Raw genomic sequence first — 21,403 nt, forward strand, 5'->3', positions numbered from 1 at the left:
TGATAGACTCCTGTTATTGTTACAGTGAAAGTATGACTGTGAAATTGACTGTGATTTATGTTGGTTGGGCTCACCCAACAAGGTTTTTTTTTGTTTTTTGTTTTTTTGGGGGGGGGGGGGGGGGCTGAGTAACACAGGACATTTTTCTAATTTTCTGAAATATGCTGACGATTTTGGAGCACTTTTTCAGTCTGTTTTTCGGAATGTTTCAAAATGCATTTAACAAATGTAAAGGAGACAAGTTTATTGCTCCTTCTTACTGGATCCACTGACCTTGGCTCAAAAACTGCATCAATAACTGTAGTGACTTTTTCCAAAATGAAACTACTGTATGTGTGCAAAACCCTCCATAAAAATATTTTTATTCCACATGGAATAGTTCAGTGCATTTTGTTATTCATGCTGGAAATGTATGCATAATAATAATGTATAACCGACAAGTGGGTGCTACCTTTTTCTATTTCAACAGGGTATGTCACTACACATTGTGACATAGTCAGCACTAGAGGTGATTGAACTTACTGTAAGCTCGCTCATCTCTTGTCAACACTGACTGTGGCGTTTAGTGACATGCCATATGGACAAGTGATAACATCCAGTAGTCAGCTGGTTCACATATTTCCAGGAGAAATAGCAGAATGGTAACACAGTTCTGGAAACTATTTAGAATTACTTCATGCAGAGCACAAGTATGTAATAAAAAAGACCCATTGAGAAATCCGAGGAGCCCTCTTTAAGGATTGACCATTATTTTTTTACTACTGGAAAACCCTTAAAAAATTGGCAGCCTGGAAATTGTCCCTGGCGACAAAAAAAAAAAATAGAACATTAACAGGCAAATTTCACATAATTTTGGAAGCACTTCTGGTTTGACACGAACATTTGGCAACATCCATGTTCACAATTTACTATACTAATCCAATAAAGTTTTACTAAGCCACACTTCAGTCAGTGCGTAGAGTCCACAAAATATAGACTATCATTTAAGGCACTTCATTCTGAATGAGAGTTTCTATTGTGACTACTACTAGACAAATAATGTTCTCTCTACACAAGAAAAAAATTAGGTTACTGTACGTTCAGCTTGTAAAAAATTACGCCAGCTTCTGAATATACCTAATTTTGATCAAAATACATTTATGACTACTGTTATTGCATAGATCTACATGAATGATTAATACATGAAAACTATCTGTACATCATGGTTGTGGATTAAATTACAAATACATCATTAAGTAAAAGTTATGTCAAGATATACCAGTTTTTTTTTACAGAACACTTTCAGATAAGACTGAAATTAACTGCATAAGCTGTCTATTATTCACATTGCCTAAAAAAAAAAGAAAGAAAATGAACGCTGAATCAATAAAACCAAAAATATCTTTAGATTCCAAATTTAACAAACCTCTATTTAAAATAAATATTTTTACTTTTTTTCCTAATCGATCTAAAATGACTAAATCTAAAAACTATCGCACAAGGCATAAAGATAATAATAATCCCTAATTTCACTGTAATAACTTTAAAAAATAATAACCCTTCTTTACATATAAAACAAAATAAAAACAACTGAAATGGTTGGCAAAACTGTGCACTTTTAGGATGCAGTTTTTGAACAGTAAACTATAAAAAGTGCATTTTGACCCATCAAAATTTGTCAAATTATCACACGATTTAAAAAAAAACAAAAAAACGCATAAATCAATTTTTTTTTTAAATCATTACAAATGTATTCTATTCTTAAAATCAATAGCCACCTGGCAAGCATTCCCCTCATCTTCTGTCTGATAGTTGTTTATTAAGGGATATCCATAAAAACATTTGACTGAAACTTGTACCGTGTCCTTCAAAAGATATATATAAAAAGATACTTCAAAACTTTTTTCTATTTTATATTGTTATAAGATTTTATTGCCACTCATTTGTTTTAACTGTAGTAATAGCCAACTTTAAGGCCATCTTGAAGAAGGTAACCAGCAGTAATTTGTAGAATTATATTGTTATTTTTTTTAAAGGGGGTTATCCAGGATTAGAAAAACATGGCCACTTTCTTCCAGAAACAGCATGACTCTTGTTTCCAGTTTAGGTCTAGTTTTGTAATTAGGCTCTATTCAACTCAATGTTGAATGAATGCAAAGCCACCCCAAGAGAGATAAGAGTGGTGCTGTTTCTGAAAGAAAGTGGCCATGTTTTTCTAACCCCTTTAAGTATTCAAGCCTCCTAGCCAGATTAGTTCTTCCATATTGGACAAAGACCTCTTGCCCGTCATTACGTAATCTGAGCACAAAACAATACCTTTGAATGGTTGACCCAATTTCGCTCCCCAGTCCAGGGTAAAAATCATCATACAGTGGAATTACCACAGTGGGGGAGATAAATAAGGCTGGGTTCACACTACCGATATTTTAGTCAGTATTGTGGTCCTCATATTGCAACCAAAACCAGGAGTGGATTACAAACACAGAAAGGCTCTGTTCACACAATGTTGAAATTGAGTGGATGGCCGTCATATAACGGTAAATAACTGCCATTATTTCAATTTAACAGCCGTTGTTTTAAAATAACAGCAAATATTTGCCATTAAATGGTGGCCATCCAATCAATTTCAACATTGTGTGAACAGAGCCTTTCTGTGTTTTCAATCCACTCCTGGTTTTGGTTGCAATATGAGGACCACAATACTGACTGAAATATACATAGTGTGAACGCAGTCTAAAAGTGTGTGGCCAGAATCTTGATGCTGTTTGCGCCAAACCACTGACACTTGTTGTTAGACAGATGTTTGAAGCAAATCAAATTAAACTAAACGAGTAGAGATGTGCAATGCACTTAACAAGGAAGCATGGCTTCATGGAAAGTGGGTGTGAAAAGGGACATGCTTAAAATACTGTATGTCTGTGTGCACCAAAAATGCACCAAGCTAAGCCAGCTCAAAAATATTAAGCTCAAACAACTCAAACAACAAAAAGACAAGACAGTATAAGGCTATGTTTTCACTTCGGGAACATGATGTCATTTAGCAGGGAAAGGCGGCTGTCTCTTGATAATGACGGCCACAAATCATGATCATTATTTGTGGCCGTCATTATCAATAGTCACCTTTCCAGTTTACATGATGCGTCAGATTTTTTAACATTCCGAATTTGTTTAGACAGTTTTTAGCTATCTCACCCAGTGCGTATGTTTGTTGTGGGGTTTCTTTAACCAAAATAGTGGATTCAAGAACACTTCCCCTTATAACTTTTTGTAGCAACAACCATGAAATTATCCTAAAATGTATCTAAAAAGTATGTTTTTCTTCTCACAGTAACTAACCTTCCAGATATGAATCTTTAGTATGTGCACATTGGTACTGCTGCACAAAATCAAGCAATGTTCCGCTTTTGGAAATCTGAGGTCCATGTACAGGGTTATGCCCGAAATTCCAAATATCATACTGACTTTGGTGAACTGCAGGCGGTCACAGCTTCCCTACAGTTCATGATTTCAGTGTGGGTATGCAAGAGTCTGGAAGCAATATAAGTGACTCTTGTATACTTATTTGGTGGTGTCATAGGCGAGCAGGAAAAGCAGTGCACTAGGAATGCTGGGGCTGTCTCCAGTGTGCTACACAAGGTCATAAGCATATTTTGAATTTTGGAAATATCTCAGCAAACGGACCTTGGATTTTTGAAAGCAGGACTTCACGCGATTCAGGGCAGTGATACTAATTTGTACATGCTAAAAACATATGGGCAAGGTTAGTGGAAGATTTTCTTTAAAGTGACTCTGTATCCAAAATCTGCCCTCCAAAGCCGTTTGTACTCATTGTATAGCTTCTTTTAATCCAAGATCTGTCCTGGGGTCTGTTTGGCAGGTGATGCAGTTATTGTCCTAAAAAACAACTTTTAAACTTGCAGCTCTGTGTCAAACTGGCATGGCCTAGAGTGTTTATGCCCTAGGCCTGCAATGCCTCTCTGTCCCTACTCCTCACCCTCTTATTCATTTGGAACACCCCTGGGCAGCATTTTTCCTATTCATCACTTGTCTGAACACTGCAATTGTGCTGGATTGTTAAGGTCCATGTACAGTGGTTAGACAACTGATGAATGGGATAAATCCTGCCAAGAGGCATTGCAGGCCTAGGACACAGACACTCTAGGCCGCGCCAATTTGACACAGGGCTGCAAGTTTAAAAGTTGTTTTTTAAGACAATAACTGCAACACCTGCCAAACGGACCCTAGGACAGATCTTGGATTAATAGCAGCTATCCAACGGTACAATCGGTTTGGGGGAGGGGGCAGATTGTGGCTACAGAGTCGCTTTAAGCCATTTTTTGTGTTCTGATATTGGAGTTCCAATCTATCCAATCTTTGCAGATGGTACCCACTGGGGGGTAACAGAGCTGACTCATTATGATAATTGGTGTCCACTCTATTTCCTCAAAATAACCCTAATCAAAATAGTTTAAATGTGTGTTTTTTATTAGTTGCTCATGTGATCCTGATGGCCACCATCATTGCCCCATTATATGTAGTATTTTCTTGTGACTCCTTAGAAAATTAAGAGGGAACAGCATATATTACTATGCTGACCTGAGCTAAATCTTAAGTTTACCCATACAACATGTATATTGGATAATCTTATAGTCATACAGGACTCCAAATAATTAGTTTGTTTCAATGCCACTGGCAGCCAATGGACAGGAGTGGCACTATTACTGAAAAAAGAGCAGACCTATTGTTTTATCATAATTTGCCCAACACACTAACAAATTCAGAAATTTTGCTTATACTAAAAACGTTTATTCAGGTAAGTAATTAGAAGAAGGGGAGCTGAATTTGTCATGTGTCCAACCTGTGGACAGGATCTGCATTGTTTTAAAAAAAAAAAAGTTAAAAAGTTTGGCACTTTCACAGTAAGGCAAGGTTCACATCTGTACTAGAGCCGAGTTCGTGGCCTCAGTCAGAGAGTCTGTTAAAGTAATGGAACAAAAAACCCAATGGACCCCATTAGGTTTATTGAGATCTGTAGGTGTCCGTCATGCAGTAGACTGTCTGGCACCATTTACCCCTCCAGAATCTGCGACAGAAACTCTGAATGGAGCACCGACATAGGTGTAGCAGAAGGAGGAAGAGAACTTGTATCTATAATATAAGTAATGCCAATAGACACAAGGAGCATATTGGACACTATCCTGTTCTAATGCTCCGGTAACAGTAACATCTGTCCCATCCAATATACTGATTGCATTTCCTACCATCACTTCTTATATTATACAGTTTAACACTGCTATGGAACCATTTCCCATATATAAAGAAGCATTTTGTTTAAGGTATATTATTATTCTGTAATCAGAATAGTTCAATTTTAAGAGGGAGGTATCTCTGAATGTAAAGATGGTTCTATAGTCTGAATTGGCTCATATATGACACTGACATATTCAATATCTTCGACATCTAGAGGTCCAGCATTTCCAAGAGTAAAGGCCCTATTACACAAGATGATTATTGTCCGTATTCAGACAATACCAACCGTTACAGCCAATAATCTCTCTGTGTAATAGAAGACAACGATCGGCTGACATGCACAATGTCGGCTGATCGATGTTTTTCAACACATTGAAAAATCAACGATCACGATAGCAGCGATCTGCTGCCGTCGCTCCATGGAATAGGAGGGGAGGTAGCAGACCACAGCTGTCTTCTATGGGCTGTCCGGACGATTCAGCGTTCACCCAGGCAGCCCCCTCGCAGTTTCACGTGGAGCAAGCGAGCACTGACCTGACAGGTCGGGGCTCCCTAGTTCCGGCTCGTTGCCCCACGTAATAGGGCCTTCACCTGCAAGGGTCTATAGGCTTTCCATAATCTGTAATGGACTCTTTTAAGGCATGACCTGATGTGCATGTACACTGTGCACATAAAGGAGCATTCACTACAAAGGGGAGTAAGGAGAGGATGTGATCCTCTCTAGAGTTGGCGGTGGTGGGGTCTTAACTTTTAAATGTACCCTTTTTAGATTTTATTCACTTTATCTATCTTTGTTATTGGAGAGGACGGCATTTAATGAATGTGTCATTTACAGTAACATTTTATACACTGAAACGTGTTTGAGAAGACCGTCCAAAATTAACCAAAACGGCCACTGTTCATAACATATGGTGGACTTAAAAGCCAACACACTGGTCTGAGTAAGGTGACGGTTTTCTCAAAGAGATCATGTTTCACTGTACTTATCAACAAGACCCAATGGACGCTAGATTATCAAATCTTCTGTACTGTCAGAGGAATTTCTGAGATATCACATGGCACCATGCAAGAAATAAATGGCAAATTATTAGAATTTCTAGACTATAGGTAAAAATTATTTTACTGTAAATTTTGTCATATCAAACATCAAAGGTTGGGAAAAAAATTGCAACTGTTGCAATACGTGCAACAAAAACTGAGTACCCCCTAAAGGAATTCTCCAGACAATATGATACAGAGTTTTATGCCTAGTTTGGTTTTCAGTGTCATAGGTCACTCCCTGAAACTCTGCACTACTGGTTGAGATCATTACACAGAGTATCAGTTTTGACTGAAGTGTCCCTTTAATTTAGTCAGTTTTGTACCCTTATTTTTTACTTGAGTGTGTTTCATGTCTGGAGCCACTTTAGGGATCACACTTGAGATATTGCAAATCCCTTGATTGGGTTACCTTAAACTTTCTTCAAAATCCTGAGTTAAAATTATGGAGGTCAAAAAAATAAAATAAAAAAAAACAAATACTGTTTGAAATGCCTTAGCACGTTCCGATATGTATTTGCTGATCAATGGAAATACTGAGCCAAGAACCTACTACAGTCAAGAGCATGCATAGGTATATAAGGCCTTGGAGAGACAAGGGGCCCAGTCCTGGTTGGTGTCACCCCCAAACACTTCTGGTTGGCAAGAATTTGAACAGGACTCTCTGCTTTACATCCAAACAAGGGAGTAATAAAGTAGCCCAAGGGTCAAGGAAAAAGTGTGATGGGGTGACAACCACCAGGCCCTTCTATCTAAGGTCACAAAAATAGCAAACACAGTAGAGTTGCATTTGTGACCTTAGCTATGGAACCCCCCTCTCTCTACATAAACCACTGACTATAGTCACAAATATGGAAACTTCTCTCTAGCATAGACATATTTGGTTTCTATACATTCATTGCGATGCTTGTATTGACATATGGTTCATTGCAAGTTCCTCCCAATCAGACAGATACATGGCCACTGATACAGGGCTATTGGTTGAAATAGATCTGACTTGACAATCGGTTATGTCCTTGAAGTCGATAGAACTAGACCTCTCATGCACAATACCTAGGAGGCAAAGCAAGTAATAAAATACACAGGTATCTTTACAAAAAATTCTAAAAATAAAAACAAAGCATAAGTGCTGGCCTATGGATGAAACACCGCGACATTTCTATCAAATTGAACTATCTAGAAATCTACTGCTCCAAAATATTACAAGATATGGAAGTCTGTAAGAAGGGCTTTTCCACCCAATGCTAACAGTGGTGGTCGTTGTCTTCCATGCTGATGCTGCTCCTCCTGCTGTTTGCTTTGGAGGTTCCGGGAGATACTGAGTGAAGTGCATCGTGTACTCTTGGAGAAAGAGTATCGTCCATGAATATGTCTTCCAGTTTGGAGCCCATCTTTGTGGGCATGCTGTAGGCAGTAGGAGAGTCAGTAATGTTCCTTATGTTGTTGCTGAATGTGATGGTACCATCATTGAGATCCAGGGTGGAGGTGCCAGAAAGATCGTGGTGGTTTTGTAATAATTCTTGGTTGCAGCTGTCCAACATTGGTTCCTGCTTGATGACACGACTCACCAGGTCAGAGGAACAGAGGCCAGTAGTTGGCATGATGGAAAGTCCATGGGCTCTGGCTTGCATTTCCAGCTCCTGAAAAGCGCAACGGAAAATGGTGACCATCAAAATATTTACATGAATACTGATGCTAAACATAGGTTCTTGACCAGGAGAGCTGTTGCTGTAATAATTTTACTAAACACTATCCACATATAGTATAAACCTTTTACATATCAATGTGTCTTTTCGACAAATTAAGCCAAAACAGTAAATAAACCAAAGGTGACCAAAGATGAAAGGTCAACACTAGTGGTGAGCAAGCTTGCTGAACCTGAATGCTTGTCATTTAACTCCTGGTGGATGGAGATAGATGCAGCCCTAGGGCTGCCAGGAAAGCTTGCTCAACATTAGCCAACACTACTCTCAAAAGAGAGACTAGGACCAGGAAGTATACCCTTGCCTCCATTACAGATATATAAAAATATTGAGTCTATACAATACTTATAACATGACTTCCACTTTTTATGACAGGATGGAATCCAACCAAATAAGGACTCATTAAGTAGAGTGTTTCGGTGGCTGTGTGCACAATAACATAAGGTGTATGACACGTGTCAGTACACATTATCGGGATACTTTTTCACGAAAGCTAAATTTACCATTGCATAACACAACTGCCCCTAGGCACCGGTATAAGTTATATCTATTTAGTGAAGAGAATCGCACCTTCAACTCATTATCAAGGTGCCTAGTGATGAATGGAAAAAAAACTGTTAAGATGAGGAAGTAAAATATATGTAAATGAGCTATAATTGGTCTAACATTAAAGGTGATGATCTAGAGAATAAGACCCCAGTCAAATATTACTTCTTATTCTTAAGGATTTAGAAAAGTTCACTATTTGAAGTATGTCTTCTTCTCTATCTATCTATCTATCTATCTATCTATCTATCTATCTATCTATCTATCTATCTATCTATCTATCTATCTATCTATCCCTATGATATATGCCCCCTTTTCTCCATAGATTATTTGCTTTCATATGGATGTAATGAATTATATATAATGATGAACTGATACCCCAAAGTAAAGATGGGCATACACTTTCAATAGCTGTTGGCTGAACATCTGTTTGGCTGAAGGTTATCTCTCCCGACCTCCCCATACCAAAGTATGTTCGGGAGAGCTGAACGTTTATGTTTCTTCTCCCCCAAGGAGGGATAATCCATAGCTAGTAGTTCTAGTGGTGGTTTATCTCTACTAGAACAATAGGGTTGTGAACTGAAATTCCAACACACCTAATCCTTTTCTTTGCTGACATTATCTGTCGGGGGAGAGTCAGGAGGACTCCACACACTTTAGACAAGTCAGCTGAACCCACCGAAGTCAGCGGGTTCAGTCAGCTTTAGGGCTCGTTCCCACTGAGCAAAAGCAGCTGAATTTCTGCGCTGAATCAGCGCTGAAATTTCAGCCGTTAAAATAGGTGCAGAGCTAATTTCCATTGTGGTGAATGGAAATTCTGCTCTGCAGTTCACACAGTGGAATTTCCGCACTGAACTAATCCGCTTTCCGCCAGAAGAATGAACATGTTCATTCTTCCGCTAGCGGAAGCCTATACAAATCAATGGGGCTCTGATTTTCTGTTTCAGCGCGGATTCAGCGCGGATTCAGCGCGGAATACAAGCGTAATACAAGCGGAAATTACTCGCTGAATCAGCGCGGAAATGGGGAAAAGGGGGGGAGGAGGATTCTAGTATATGTTCTGGTATAGTCTAGTTTACTCACCAAATACTCGCTGAATTTCAGCGCTGAATGCATGCGGATTCAGCGCGGATTCCTCGAGTATTCTGCGCTGAATTTGTCAAGAGCTGATTACGAGCTGAACACTTTCCTAGCAGAATACGCAGGGATTCTGCTTGCATTCTGCTTATATTCTGCTCGGAATTCAGCGTCAGTTGATTTCAGGCGGAAATATTTCCTTGCGTAATCCGCTCCTTTTGCTCTGTGTGAACGTAGCCTTAGTCTAAGGCATGTGGACACCAAGTGAAAACCACTATACAAAAGAGCTGATCCTAAAAAAGTTCTGTTTGATGGCACGTTGGAGTGGGGATTCTTTTAGGGCCAAAGGTCGATTTAGTATAATGTGCTATTAATTTCCGGAACTCTTAGGATGTGTTTCTGCTTCCTGAGTCGGAAAGCTGACCTGTATTCTCAGCAGCAGGTGTCTGTTCGCATGTTCTAGCTTCTTTTGTTTGTTCTCCAGCTCCTTGGAGCGTTGTTGCTCGCGCTGCAGTTTGCGGATATAATCCACTGAGGCTTTCAGGATGGTTCCCTTGTTCCACCGCATGTCCCTAGAAGACAGAATTACACTGCATTCACAAATAAACATGATGTAATTTATAACCAACACAACGATTGATTGAGCACTAGCTATTAGGTACAGTACTTCACATTATTTTTTTTAGTTTTTTTTCTACACCTTGTTTTTCCTTCCATTGTATATGTATTGGATGCATTACCCTAAGTCATTCATTGTAAAAATACAGACTATACTGTTCTACACAGTGGGAAAAAAACAGGGCATTGGGGCCTATGGTTAAGTTTCAATAAAAAGACATAATCAAAGAAAGTCTGAAAAGAGCCGTATCTTCACATTATGTGCAGTATTAGGCAAGATAAAAGTCCATCAAATCCATTTTCTATGGAGTGGTTCAGGCTGCTGCTCTGTCCCTTTACTTTGCTTTATGCTGAAGCTCTGCTTGTTCAATTTAGCTGCTATGTACAAACACTATCTATCTATCTATTAATCATCTATCTATCTATCTATCTATTAATCATCTATCTATCTATCTATCTATCTATCTATCTATCTATCTATCTATCTATCTATCTATCTATCTCTGTTAACCCAACTCAAAGTTAGTGGTGAGCAGGAAATTTATTCCATCAATCAAAAGTCTATATTGACAGTCTAGATCAGTGATTCTGAACCCCAGTCCTCAAGACCCACCACCAGGTCATGTTTTGCGGATATCCTATACAATGAACAGCTGTGGCAGTTACTGGTGCACTGGCTATAATTATATCACCTGTGAAATCCTCAAAACATGACCTGTTGGTGGCTCTTGAGGACTGGAGTTAAAGGGAACCTGTCACCCCCCCGTGCCGGGCTTCGCGGGCCGGGCTTCGGGTGCTCATATCTCAGTCACCCGACCACCTCCAGAAGCGGGACCCGGTGGGATCAGGTGAGTATAGGGTGCTCCAGCGGGGGGTCGGGAGCCTGTCACCCCGGCACAGGGGGTGACAGGTCCTCTTTAAGAAACACTGGTCTAGACAGATAGACCAACAGTTAGATCTCTGGACAAACCTGAACCCACCATTACTAGTGCTGCTCCCTTGGATCAATCAAGTTATCTACCTTTTTATCTTTTGCTCCTGATCTCTACTTCCTGTATGGGTAAAAGGCAAGCAGCCATTTTAACAGCTATGAAACTATGTTCCTGTTATTAAAGGGGTTGTCCGGCGATAAAAAATTATTCACAGAATAACACACATTACAAAGTTATACAACTTTGTAATGTATGTTATGTCTGTGAATGGCCCCCTTCCCCGTGTTTCCCCCCACCCACGCTAGACCCGGAAGTGTGGTGCATTATACTCACCGCATCTCGTGTCGTCCACGGTCTCCGATCCTCAGCAGTGACGTCTTCTTCGGGAGGCCGGCGGATCTTCCCGAGTGCCGGCCGCCCTCTGCAGCGTCATCCGAAGCTCAGCCGCGATTGGCTGAGCATAACTGTGCTCAGCCAATCGCGGCTGAGCAGCTGATGACGTGGCCGCGTCATCAGCCGCTCAGCCGCGATTGGCTGAGCACAGTTATGCTCAGCCAATCGCGGCTGAGTTTCGGATGACGCTGCAGAGGGCGGCCGGCACTCGGGAAGATCCGCCAGCCTCCCGAAGAAGACGTCACTGCTGAGGATCGGAGACCGTGGTCGGCACGTGACAGGTAATGTATAGTGCACCACACTTCCGGGTACACGGGTGGGGGTGGTGGGACACGGGGAAGGGGGCCATTCACAGACATAACATACATTACAAAGTTGTATAACTTTGTAATGTGTGTTATTCTGTGAATAATTTTTTATCGCTGGACAACCCCTTTAAGTTGGCCACACTGTAAGTTACAGATCCTTAAAACCATCATGCTTCATCTTTGCTATTTTTGTTTGTCAAAAATAGGAAGCAAGTCCTGGCAGGGGGATAAGGAAAACTTTTTTTATTACTATTCCCAATTCCTTCTACTGGACTCTCCTTCTGTTGGAAAACTACAATTCCCCACATACCCTGATGAAGCTTTCCCAAAACGGAAGAGCCTCAGGTTGCAGAATACTGGCCTAGAACATAAGACATGCTGTATATCTAAATTATACTCACGGGTCATTCGATTTGGGTATGAGGGTTCCTAATTCTTTTATACGGTCATTGATGTTAAACCTTCTCCTTCGCTCAACTGAAAAACGAGAAAGAAATGTGTAAATGGAGGCAGAGCTGGCAACTCCCTGTGTGCTTTAATAAGGGCCAGATCCAAAAGTCTGATAATCAGAATCTGAAATCTGATAATCCAGCGCTATACACGCAGAATAATGCGCTTTTTTAAAGGATCAGAGCCTCTGATAACATTAGACCCCACTATGTTCACACACTGAACAAACAATGGCCGTTGTTCAAAGCTACCTACAGCCAGAATTAATGATCATGATCATTAATTTCAGCCGTAGGTAGCGCTAAACAATGGCCGTTGTGAACATTATCTAAAGTAAATGTATTTTACAACCAACCAGCTTTTCTTGCCATAATCATAAAGAAATTCAATCAGCAATGTTAATTTCAGATGGCTTTTGGTGTATATAGATAATGTAGAAACTGTGACCGAGTGAAAGAAAGCGCTCCAATACTATGCTGACAACCATGTGCATACGTGTCGATCATTCCATGAAGTCTACTTTCTACATTATAGAAATGTTAATCGTCTACTCATTTTAATTTCATTTCTATTAACAATATGAAAAAAAAACAAGAAAGCAAGATCATTGCGAAGAAACCTGCACTGATCCAAAATGGACACTAGAGGGAAATGTTGCGCTTCCAAAAATGTATGTTTTTTTTTTATCCGTAAAACAGTACAGTAGTTTTCTGGGTAGGTTTATAGCTATACATCACAGAGCTGATATAATTGTGTGATATAGTCATTACGCTGCCTATAATATATGCCTACAAGATCGAAAAACATTACATGTATATCGCACGTACACATACAACTGTGATGTCACTTGTATAACACAATGATTGTGTGATTATTGCAAACTAGAAGTGGTCTCTTTCCTATAAGGTTCTATTGAAATCCCATGCAATCAACCCCTTGGAGGGGCTGGAGATGGAGGTCACGTACATTCAGCATTATACTAGTACTGAGTGTGCTAGACATGGTATCTCCACCCTTGTCATGTGCATCCCACACGTGTCGCTATAACATTAATACACAAACTTGGACCTATATAACTGTAGAAAGTGTAACGTACTGAGATTATGATTGTCTTTCTTTTGCCTCTCCTTGGCGAGTGCTCTGGCCTCCGACTCTGAAAAAAATAGTTTTTCCAAGTTAAATATTAACATATAGAACAAGAGCATTTACACTAGGGAAGGGCAGATGTACTGCATAGATGGATGAGAGTGCTCTAAATGTAGCAACACTGACTTTCTTATTAATATACTGCGGCCTTACATAGGTTGACCTGCTATGATCTTCAAACTGAGTTAAAAAGAGAAACAAAAAAACAGCCAAATGACAAATTCATCTCTGCCACATCTATATGAATAATGTCCCACTATACTGTGATAGATCTGTGTGTATAGTTTTATCTTAGACTGGGAATGGTACTGGTTCTTCATTACTAACCTGCCTTACTCTTCTCTTGCCCTCAGCACAGTCATTTAGGGCACTCTATTTGCTAAGGTGGCACTCTCTAATAGCTACAGACTTTCTCATGTGATATATGGACCTCTAGACACAAAATATGGCAGAATCTATTCACCAGGTTCTGGATCAGCAAAAAAATCTAAGAAATCTGTATTTCTATATTTATACACTTAATGATATTTGATTGTTAATTATATTTTTGTGTTAAAAAAAAAAAAGTTTTTTTTCCCCAATAAATTTTTTTCATAAGAGATATTTCATTTAGCCACTAGATGGCAGTCTGCACCCATCATCACCAATTGATTTTACAGTGACTAGCTCAACGTTAAAATGATGTTATCAAAGCTGTAATAAATGACATAAGGATTTATTACAGCACTAACATCACTGGATTGTTGGTGTAAAAATGCGTCAAAGGTGATATTACTTTATATGCTTTAAAAAAAAAAAACTATATGTTCACATTGACAATTACTGTGAATTCATCATATTAAAGCTCTCCTGTAGAAGGGTAAGTCCATATACAAGACTTCATGGTCATGTAATGCTTTCTGCTTTGAAAAGATAATGTAGACTTTCCGGGTATGTGCACACTACGGAATTTGGGAGGAAATTTTAAGCAGAGTCTGCACGGCGCTCTCCACTTGCAGTTCCGCCTGTCCCATAGACTCAAGGATATTCTGAAGCTCAATCCGCTTGACATATCAATTCTTTGGGTGGACAGCAGATTAAGCTTCAGAATATCCTTGAGTCTTTGGGATAGGCGGAACTTCAAGTGGAGACCGCTGTGCGGACTCTGCTTGAAATTTCCTCCCAAATTCAGTTGTGTGATCATACCCTCTCCTAGGAACCACTGTATGGTGCCCAGATGAAGTAGAGCTGAGTTTGTCATTCAGCTGTTTATACTGTGAAATGTGACTTATATCTTAACCTAAGTCATAACAAGATGCCATCATGGACGACCGTAGATAGTAAAGTATATACTTGTGATGATTCTGTAAAAGATGCCAAAAGTAGCTCTGCTATGTTATATCTGTATGAGTATACTGCTTCCAACAGATCAAGACTACCATCACCCCATAAATTATAATTATCATAATTAATTATTATAATTATTATTATTATAATTATAATGATAATTATCATCTAAGAGGTTTTCTGGGATTTTTCATTAATGGCCTGCTCTTAGAAAAGACCCCTGCTGATCAGCTGCTTGCCAGAGGTTCGGCACCCACATTCACAGTGAACAGAACGCCATACATTAAGTAGTGGCCATGCTGGGTTACTGCAGTTTAGCTCTCATTCCTTTTATCTTGACCCCATAGATAAGATATTGATGGCTTATTCTGAGGGGGGGAGGGGATCCCTGAAAACTACTTTAAGTAATCTTTAGAAATTATTGTATAGTTTAAAGGAAAAAAAAAATACTGGGGAGAATTTAAGTGTTTGTGTTTTCACGCATATAAAAGTTGTATAAAACGCAAAAAGTGGGACTTTACACCACGTTCACCACTTATCTGTGCCTGGACCAAATCAATGACCCATTTAAAACCAGCTAGTGCTAGTGTCTATGATCGCCTCATTTTCTGAGCATATATGAGTTTTGCCTTAAACTGAAAGGCGTGGAGTGTTTTTTGGGATTTTGAGTAAAAATCCAAGTATATACAGGAAATTGCCGGAACACAGTTACTAGCTGACAACTATCAGGCCATTGAAGTAAATGGACCGGTGGCTCTATATGTACAGATATGTCAGGAAGCCAATATATACATATATTGGAGGGCCAACCCTACCACCCCTTATACTTCTGTCTGCCAGGTCCCCTTTGGGGACTGGCATAAAAAAATGCATCAAAAACTGCAGTCACTTTTTTCCCAAAAAAATGCTGTGTACGGTAAGGCTAGGTTCACACTACATATATTTCAGTCAGTATTGTGGTCCTCATATTGCAACCAAAACTAGGAGTGGATTAAAAACACAGAAAGGATCTGTTCACACAATGTTGAAATTGAGTGGATGGCCGCCATTTAATGGCAAATATTTGCTGGTATTTTAAAACAACGGCTGTTATATTGAAATAATGGCAGTTATTTACTGTTATATGCCGGCCATCCACTCAATTTCAAAATTGTGTGAACAGATCCTTTCTGTGTTTTTAATCCACTCCTGGTTTTGGTTGCAATATGAGGACCACAATACTGACTGAAATATACTGTACGTAGTGTGAACCCAGCCTAAGACTGCTGGATAAATCTCCCCCTTTGTTGTAGTATCTTTTTCTGGAAAAAAATTTTGTCTGAAGAATGTTGTGGTCTTATGTTAGTGTGCAATCAATTAAGAAGTATACAAAGCACTACTAATAACAGATTTATTTATTTATTTATTTTCAATTTTCCCTACATGCAGTTTTTCGAGAGTAGATGTGTGCTGCTTATTCTTGGTACATATTTTGTGGCTTTTTTCACATCACATCTTTCACTATGGGGAAAAAGCCACGGGAAAAAAAATGCAGCCAAAAAATGCATGCACAACACAAGCACAAAAAAGCCAAGAAAGCTAGAAAGAAATGTGTGTGAAGAAGGGCTAAAAGCTGTCTGGAATCATTGCTTCTGAACAGCAATGTCCATACTGGGAGTTTGCATAGAAAATACTTGACAGAAATAGTCTGCATGCCGTGCTGGGAGCTGTAGTTTCCAAGCTCTAGCAGGCAATTCTCTAGCAGGGGCAGTACTTCCCATGCAGAATAATCCTGGCCAAAGGTTCTAGACAACCTACAATAGTATCAGGCAGTACTGAGAGTTGTGGCTTTCCTACTATTAGAGCAGCAGATGTATTGGATGCTACCCAGCCGGGGGAGTATTTTTTATACAGAACTTACAAAGCGAGATGAAAAGATTTTGGCCTAGTAAAACATTGGGATGGGTGGAGAGATCACAGTTGAATTCCCAGGTATTGTTTGGTGTTCCACTTTAACACAGAATAGCCCACCAAGATTTCATCATTTGAAATGCATCCACACTAATCAGCTGAATTGGGTTTTTTACCTAGACACAGCGCCATACAAACAGTAGTGCCTATGTCCTGTACTGCAACTAAGTCCTGATCAAGTGTTATTCGCTTTCATATAGAGAACACTATGAGTTAACAATGAAGGAGATGCAGCACTGTCCCTTTATGTCCCTTCTTTCAGCTGAGTTGTCCGGAATCAGACCCCGACCTCATATTGCGGCCTATGAAATCCTGGAGCCCTAACTCATGTCCCTTCTTTTTTAGCATGAGGAGACTGCAATATCTGATATTACATCCGAACCTCTCTAATATGTAAATCATTTACCTGTAAGCTCCCTTTTGATATGGGGAAGATTAGCAGGGCATGAATTACTGATATTTAACCCTGGAGCTGGCATACCTTGATTTCCATAAATGTCAATCAAACCTGCAGACACTGGCATCTGGAATAAAAAAAAAGAAAGAAAAGGAAATTAGATGAATTTTATTTTAACAAAAGACACATAGTAAAATTCATAGGTAACTATGGGATCAGTGATACAGGGGTTAATGGAGAGAATGGACACATTTGAAGGCACAGCTTATTTTTCATGGTTAAGAAAATGGTTGGAAACTCACATGGGGGAGGTATGATCCAGCTTGTCTTATCTGCAAAAAATAAAACCTAAGTCTGTTCTAACAATGTATACTGAAGAGTGACGGGTACAAACCAAAATTTCACAATAACTTTATATATTTATATTTAAAAAAAAAAAAAAGTTCAACATTTTGAAGATTTTAGATTTTTTAAAACGACTTTTATTTCCTTAAAAATTCTTTTCAGCCATTCCTGGGTGACAACCAATAACTCTATTACAGCTCCCACAGTGATGGCCACCCAGCTTGCCTGGACCTCTGAATGGCAACTCTGTCTAGTCAAAATAGTAGTTATATTGATTGCCACCCAACTATCCCAGGAACGAATGTAACTAAGAAATAGTAAGAAAGAATTTTTAAAACAATAAAAGGCAAAAATTTGTATTTATATTTATTAGGTATATTTTACCATTCACCTTATAGATTCATGTCATTTATTAGTCAAAACTTTTGTGCTGATCATATCTTTATTGTAGACAGAGCCCCATCTCCCTAATATACAGCTCTAGACGACCTTCAGTCGAAGAAGTAAAAGATAACATGAGTACTCCTTTAAACAGGCATAACCTTTTTAAAGGTAGACATTGCCAATGGGGTTCGCCAGCCAAAAACTATTGATGGCCTATCCAAAATGAATGGGAGCTGCTGTGCACTTACCAAGTTGCACCACTACAGACAATGTTCAGACCTGAGGCTTCCGGCTTTAATACACTGTTTATTTCCAGCAGTGCAGTAGTGCCAATAAGGTGACCAGTGAGGTTGCTAGGTGTGAACCCTGCCAATCATCTATCAATAATAGTTTTTGCCCGGAGAACCCCTTTAACTCTTGCATCGATAGCCTAGAAATATCTACTAGTCACCAAGTGCTGTAAGTTGAACATTGGAGCATTAGGTCTCATATGAATCTTTGTAAAATCAGTAGACTATCTCAGTATGCTTTTAATGTTCCCCTATTGGAGACAAGTAACAGACAATCTTTCTGTGTTGCAATAGATCCCACTGGGTTGTACTATTTGCAATGGTTGTAAGGTTGTCTGCATCTTTGTTTCCTGTAGGAAAACATGAAGCTGGGCTGCGGTCATAGTAATCCTACAATCTTACCAAGCGTCATTGTATAGCCCTAGCCTATAACTAACCGATGACAGATAATGCAAAAAAAGACATCATAAGGATCAAATAATAGAATCATGAAAACCCTAGTATTGCTGGATAAACCCCATATTGCTGGATAAACCCCATAGTATAATAAACATATTTCAGACACCATTGATCACAAGGGAACACTACCGTACCGTGTTTGCCATCTGCATAGCTGGATCCATCATGAGAATTTCTTCATTGTAACTAGATTCCAAGCTTATAATGTCATCGATCACGTCATCCATCTGCAAAACAGTAAAAAAAAGGTGGTATAAAATCCTCATAAGGCTACAAAAAAAAAAATCAGTGATCGCACCACAGTTAAGGTCATTGAATAGGGTTGCATTCCAGATGGATTAAATGCAACGGTCAGGTAGCGGTCGCAAACATTTCAGGTTCACAATGTGATGCTACTTACCGACCTTAGCTATGATGCATGGGATCATTTCAGTGTAACACAGTAATGTTTGGTTCTCGGGCCCTGGATATGGCTAAAATTACAGTGTAGTTCTAGCCTACAGTAAAGCCACCATATTTGTTGTTATATCTAGATAGGTCCAATGTTTTATGCTGACTAACTTCATAATAATTTTATTAGATTTGGAGCTTAGTTATCTAGATAAATTGCTCTGCACAGATATAAAATACAGTTAAATTATATAATTCTGTTTAAATACATGCTCTCATTGAACCTGATAATAAATCCACCTTTAATGGTCACTGCACAGTAGGCGCAGACTGTCACTACTAAACATATAAAGCTGGGCCTGGTTGACAATGCAAATGATGCCACGCATTCTGTCGTGCCCAAGTGTGTAACTGGAAAAATGAAATAATATTCAAAGTTGGAGTCACACTTGAAAACTATTACTTGTGTCAGATAAAAGCTAGAGATAAGCGAACCTGGAGCATGCTCGAGTCCATCCGAACCCGAACGTTCGGCATTTGATTAGCGGTGGCTGCTGAAGTTGGATAAAGCCCTAAGGCTATGTGGAAATCATGGATATAGTCATTGGCTGTTTCCATGTTTTCCAGACAACCTTAGAGCTTTATCCAAGTTCAGCAGCCCCCGCTAATCAAATGCGGAATGTTCGGGTTCGGATGGACTCGAACCCGGTTCGCTCATCTCTAATAAAAGCTAAAACATCACGGTGTAAGATACTAGAAGAGACACAATTACATAATAAAAACAAGATGGTTCTGAGCCAACGTTTTCCTTTATCCCTGTTTCCTTCAATGATTGTACGGTTACAAGATGTCCTGTGTACACAGACGTGGTTCAGCTCGATTAGCATGTGATACTGATTTATTTATGGTCTACTCTATTTTTGGAATTGACACCTTGAGGAGTTACACAAAGTAAAGTTTTATCAGTTCCAGGTTTTCTATTTAGGATGTAAATGAGATAACATAAAGGTTAAATTAAGATGTTGGAAGCTTTGTGAACTTAACAGCTTTAATAGACATCACAATACTGTATACGGAGATCACTTACTCATTCGGATAGGATTTGGAGCTCCAAACCGCAAAGTTCTCTAAATAAACAATGTCCTACATTATCTATCCTAAAGGCAGCAAAACTGAGGAGTCGCATCTCCACACCCTTAATTCCCTCAATAATGAAGAATGAGCTTCCTGGTCTTAAAGGGGTACACTTAATCATTAAAGTAGAATTCTAAGACAGATCCCCTTCATATAATTAGTATAATGTGTTTTATCATATAGTAACATTGGTGTAAGGGGATTAAATATAGAGGAAAGTAGTAAAGGAGAAGAAAAAGGACAAAAGGGAGAAGAAGAAGAAATTGAAATAAGGAGAGCAACAATACAAAGAGAGGAAAAGTTAGTATAAGAAATACAAGGAAGGAAAGGGGAAAAAATGAGAAAGAAAAAAAAACAAATGAAAAAAAAGAAGCTGTAAAAAACTGAAGCACAACAAAAATGAGAATAATAAAAAAGGGAAATAGATGAGAATGAGAATAGAAAAAGGAGAAGGAAATGACTAAAAAAGAAAAAAGGAATCAAAAGGGGGTGAAAAAAAGGTGAAAAAACAATGAGAAGTATAAAGAGGAAAGAGGGATAAATAAGAAAGAAGGAAACTAGGTATAAAATGAAGAAGAAAAAGAAAACAATGAAAAATAAAGAAGACGACAGAAGATGGTGGGAAACAAAAAGATTATTTTTTTTTTAAATTAAATTAAAAAGGAAGCAGACAACTATCAGCAGTCCCCAGGTATCATCACAGATATCAGTTTTTTTAAAAATATTTTATACCTGATGTGCGTAATAGACCAGATAAAAAGAGAATTGGCCCTGTATTGTAGGCATTGTACTCACCTCTTTCTCGCAGGTTGTACTTAGTGTCAGCATAGCCATGGGGCTGTTGGGTGCGCTGTTCCCCGGCCCGGGGGGCATAATGTGGTCCCCAGGTTGGTTTGGACAGGGCAGGCTTAGTGCTTTGCTTGGATGTTTGGCTGTTAAGTATTGCTGCACCTGTTGCTTCTGTGCTTGCTGGATGTGATATTTTGTTGGGTTTTCAAGGTGAGTCTGCACCTGGAAAATAAAATTAGGATGAATGGATTGGTCTCAGCTGCAGGCTGTCAGGGCTCGTTGTAGTTTGCACGAAAGCACGTAACGCTGAACTATGGAAGAACAATTTCTCGTCGCTTTTAAGTTTTTTTTCTTGTTCCTTGTTTCTATTCTAAATAAATACATGAGGAAAATTAAGCAATCATAGAAGACCCACATATATATGAGTAGAACATGGAAAAAATATAAAGATACATGTCTTGACTAATACAGGAAGCCCTACTATGGCTAATTTCCTTGC

At 39.1% G+C, this 21,403-nt stretch overlaps 1 protein-coding gene across 13 annotated transcripts in view; it reads right to left on the reverse strand.

Annotated features, from left to right (window-relative positions):
- Positions 1-4,633: 4,633 nt before the first annotated feature.
- The window catches only part of MITF (melanocyte inducing transcription factor), a 227,513-nt gene continuing 210,743 nt past the window's right edge, over positions 4,634-21,403 (reverse strand). For 5 of the 13 annotated variants that reach the window (XM_069966895.1, XM_069966894.1, XM_069966900.1 and 2 more), the window contains 8 exons: positions 20,911-21,126; positions 18,726-18,818; positions 17,416-17,445; positions 17,198-17,240; positions 13,391-13,447; positions 12,246-12,321; positions 10,018-10,183; positions 4,634-7,907 (listed from right to left, as the gene is read on the reverse strand). In XM_069966895.1, coding sequence (XP_069822996.1) covers positions 7,512-7,907; positions 10,018-10,183; positions 12,246-12,321; positions 13,391-13,447; positions 17,198-17,240; positions 17,416-17,445; positions 18,726-18,818; positions 20,911-21,126 — 1,077 coding nt within the window. In that variant the 3' untranslated portion in view covers positions 4,634-7,511. The remainder of the gene's footprint in view (positions 7,908-10,017; positions 10,184-12,245; positions 12,322-13,390; positions 13,448-17,197; positions 17,241-17,415; positions 17,446-18,725; positions 18,819-20,910; positions 21,127-21,403) is intronic. The other 8 variants (XM_069966907.1, XM_069966899.1, XM_069966906.1 and 5 more) reach the window with 3 other exon arrangements.

The sequence above is a fragment of the Dendropsophus ebraccatus genome, chromosome 4 (genome assembly GCF_027789765.1).
Source record: "Dendropsophus ebraccatus isolate aDenEbr1 chromosome 4, aDenEbr1.pat, whole genome shotgun sequence".
Classification (NCBI taxonomy): domain Eukaryota; kingdom Metazoa; phylum Chordata; class Amphibia; order Anura; family Hylidae; genus Dendropsophus; species Dendropsophus ebraccatus.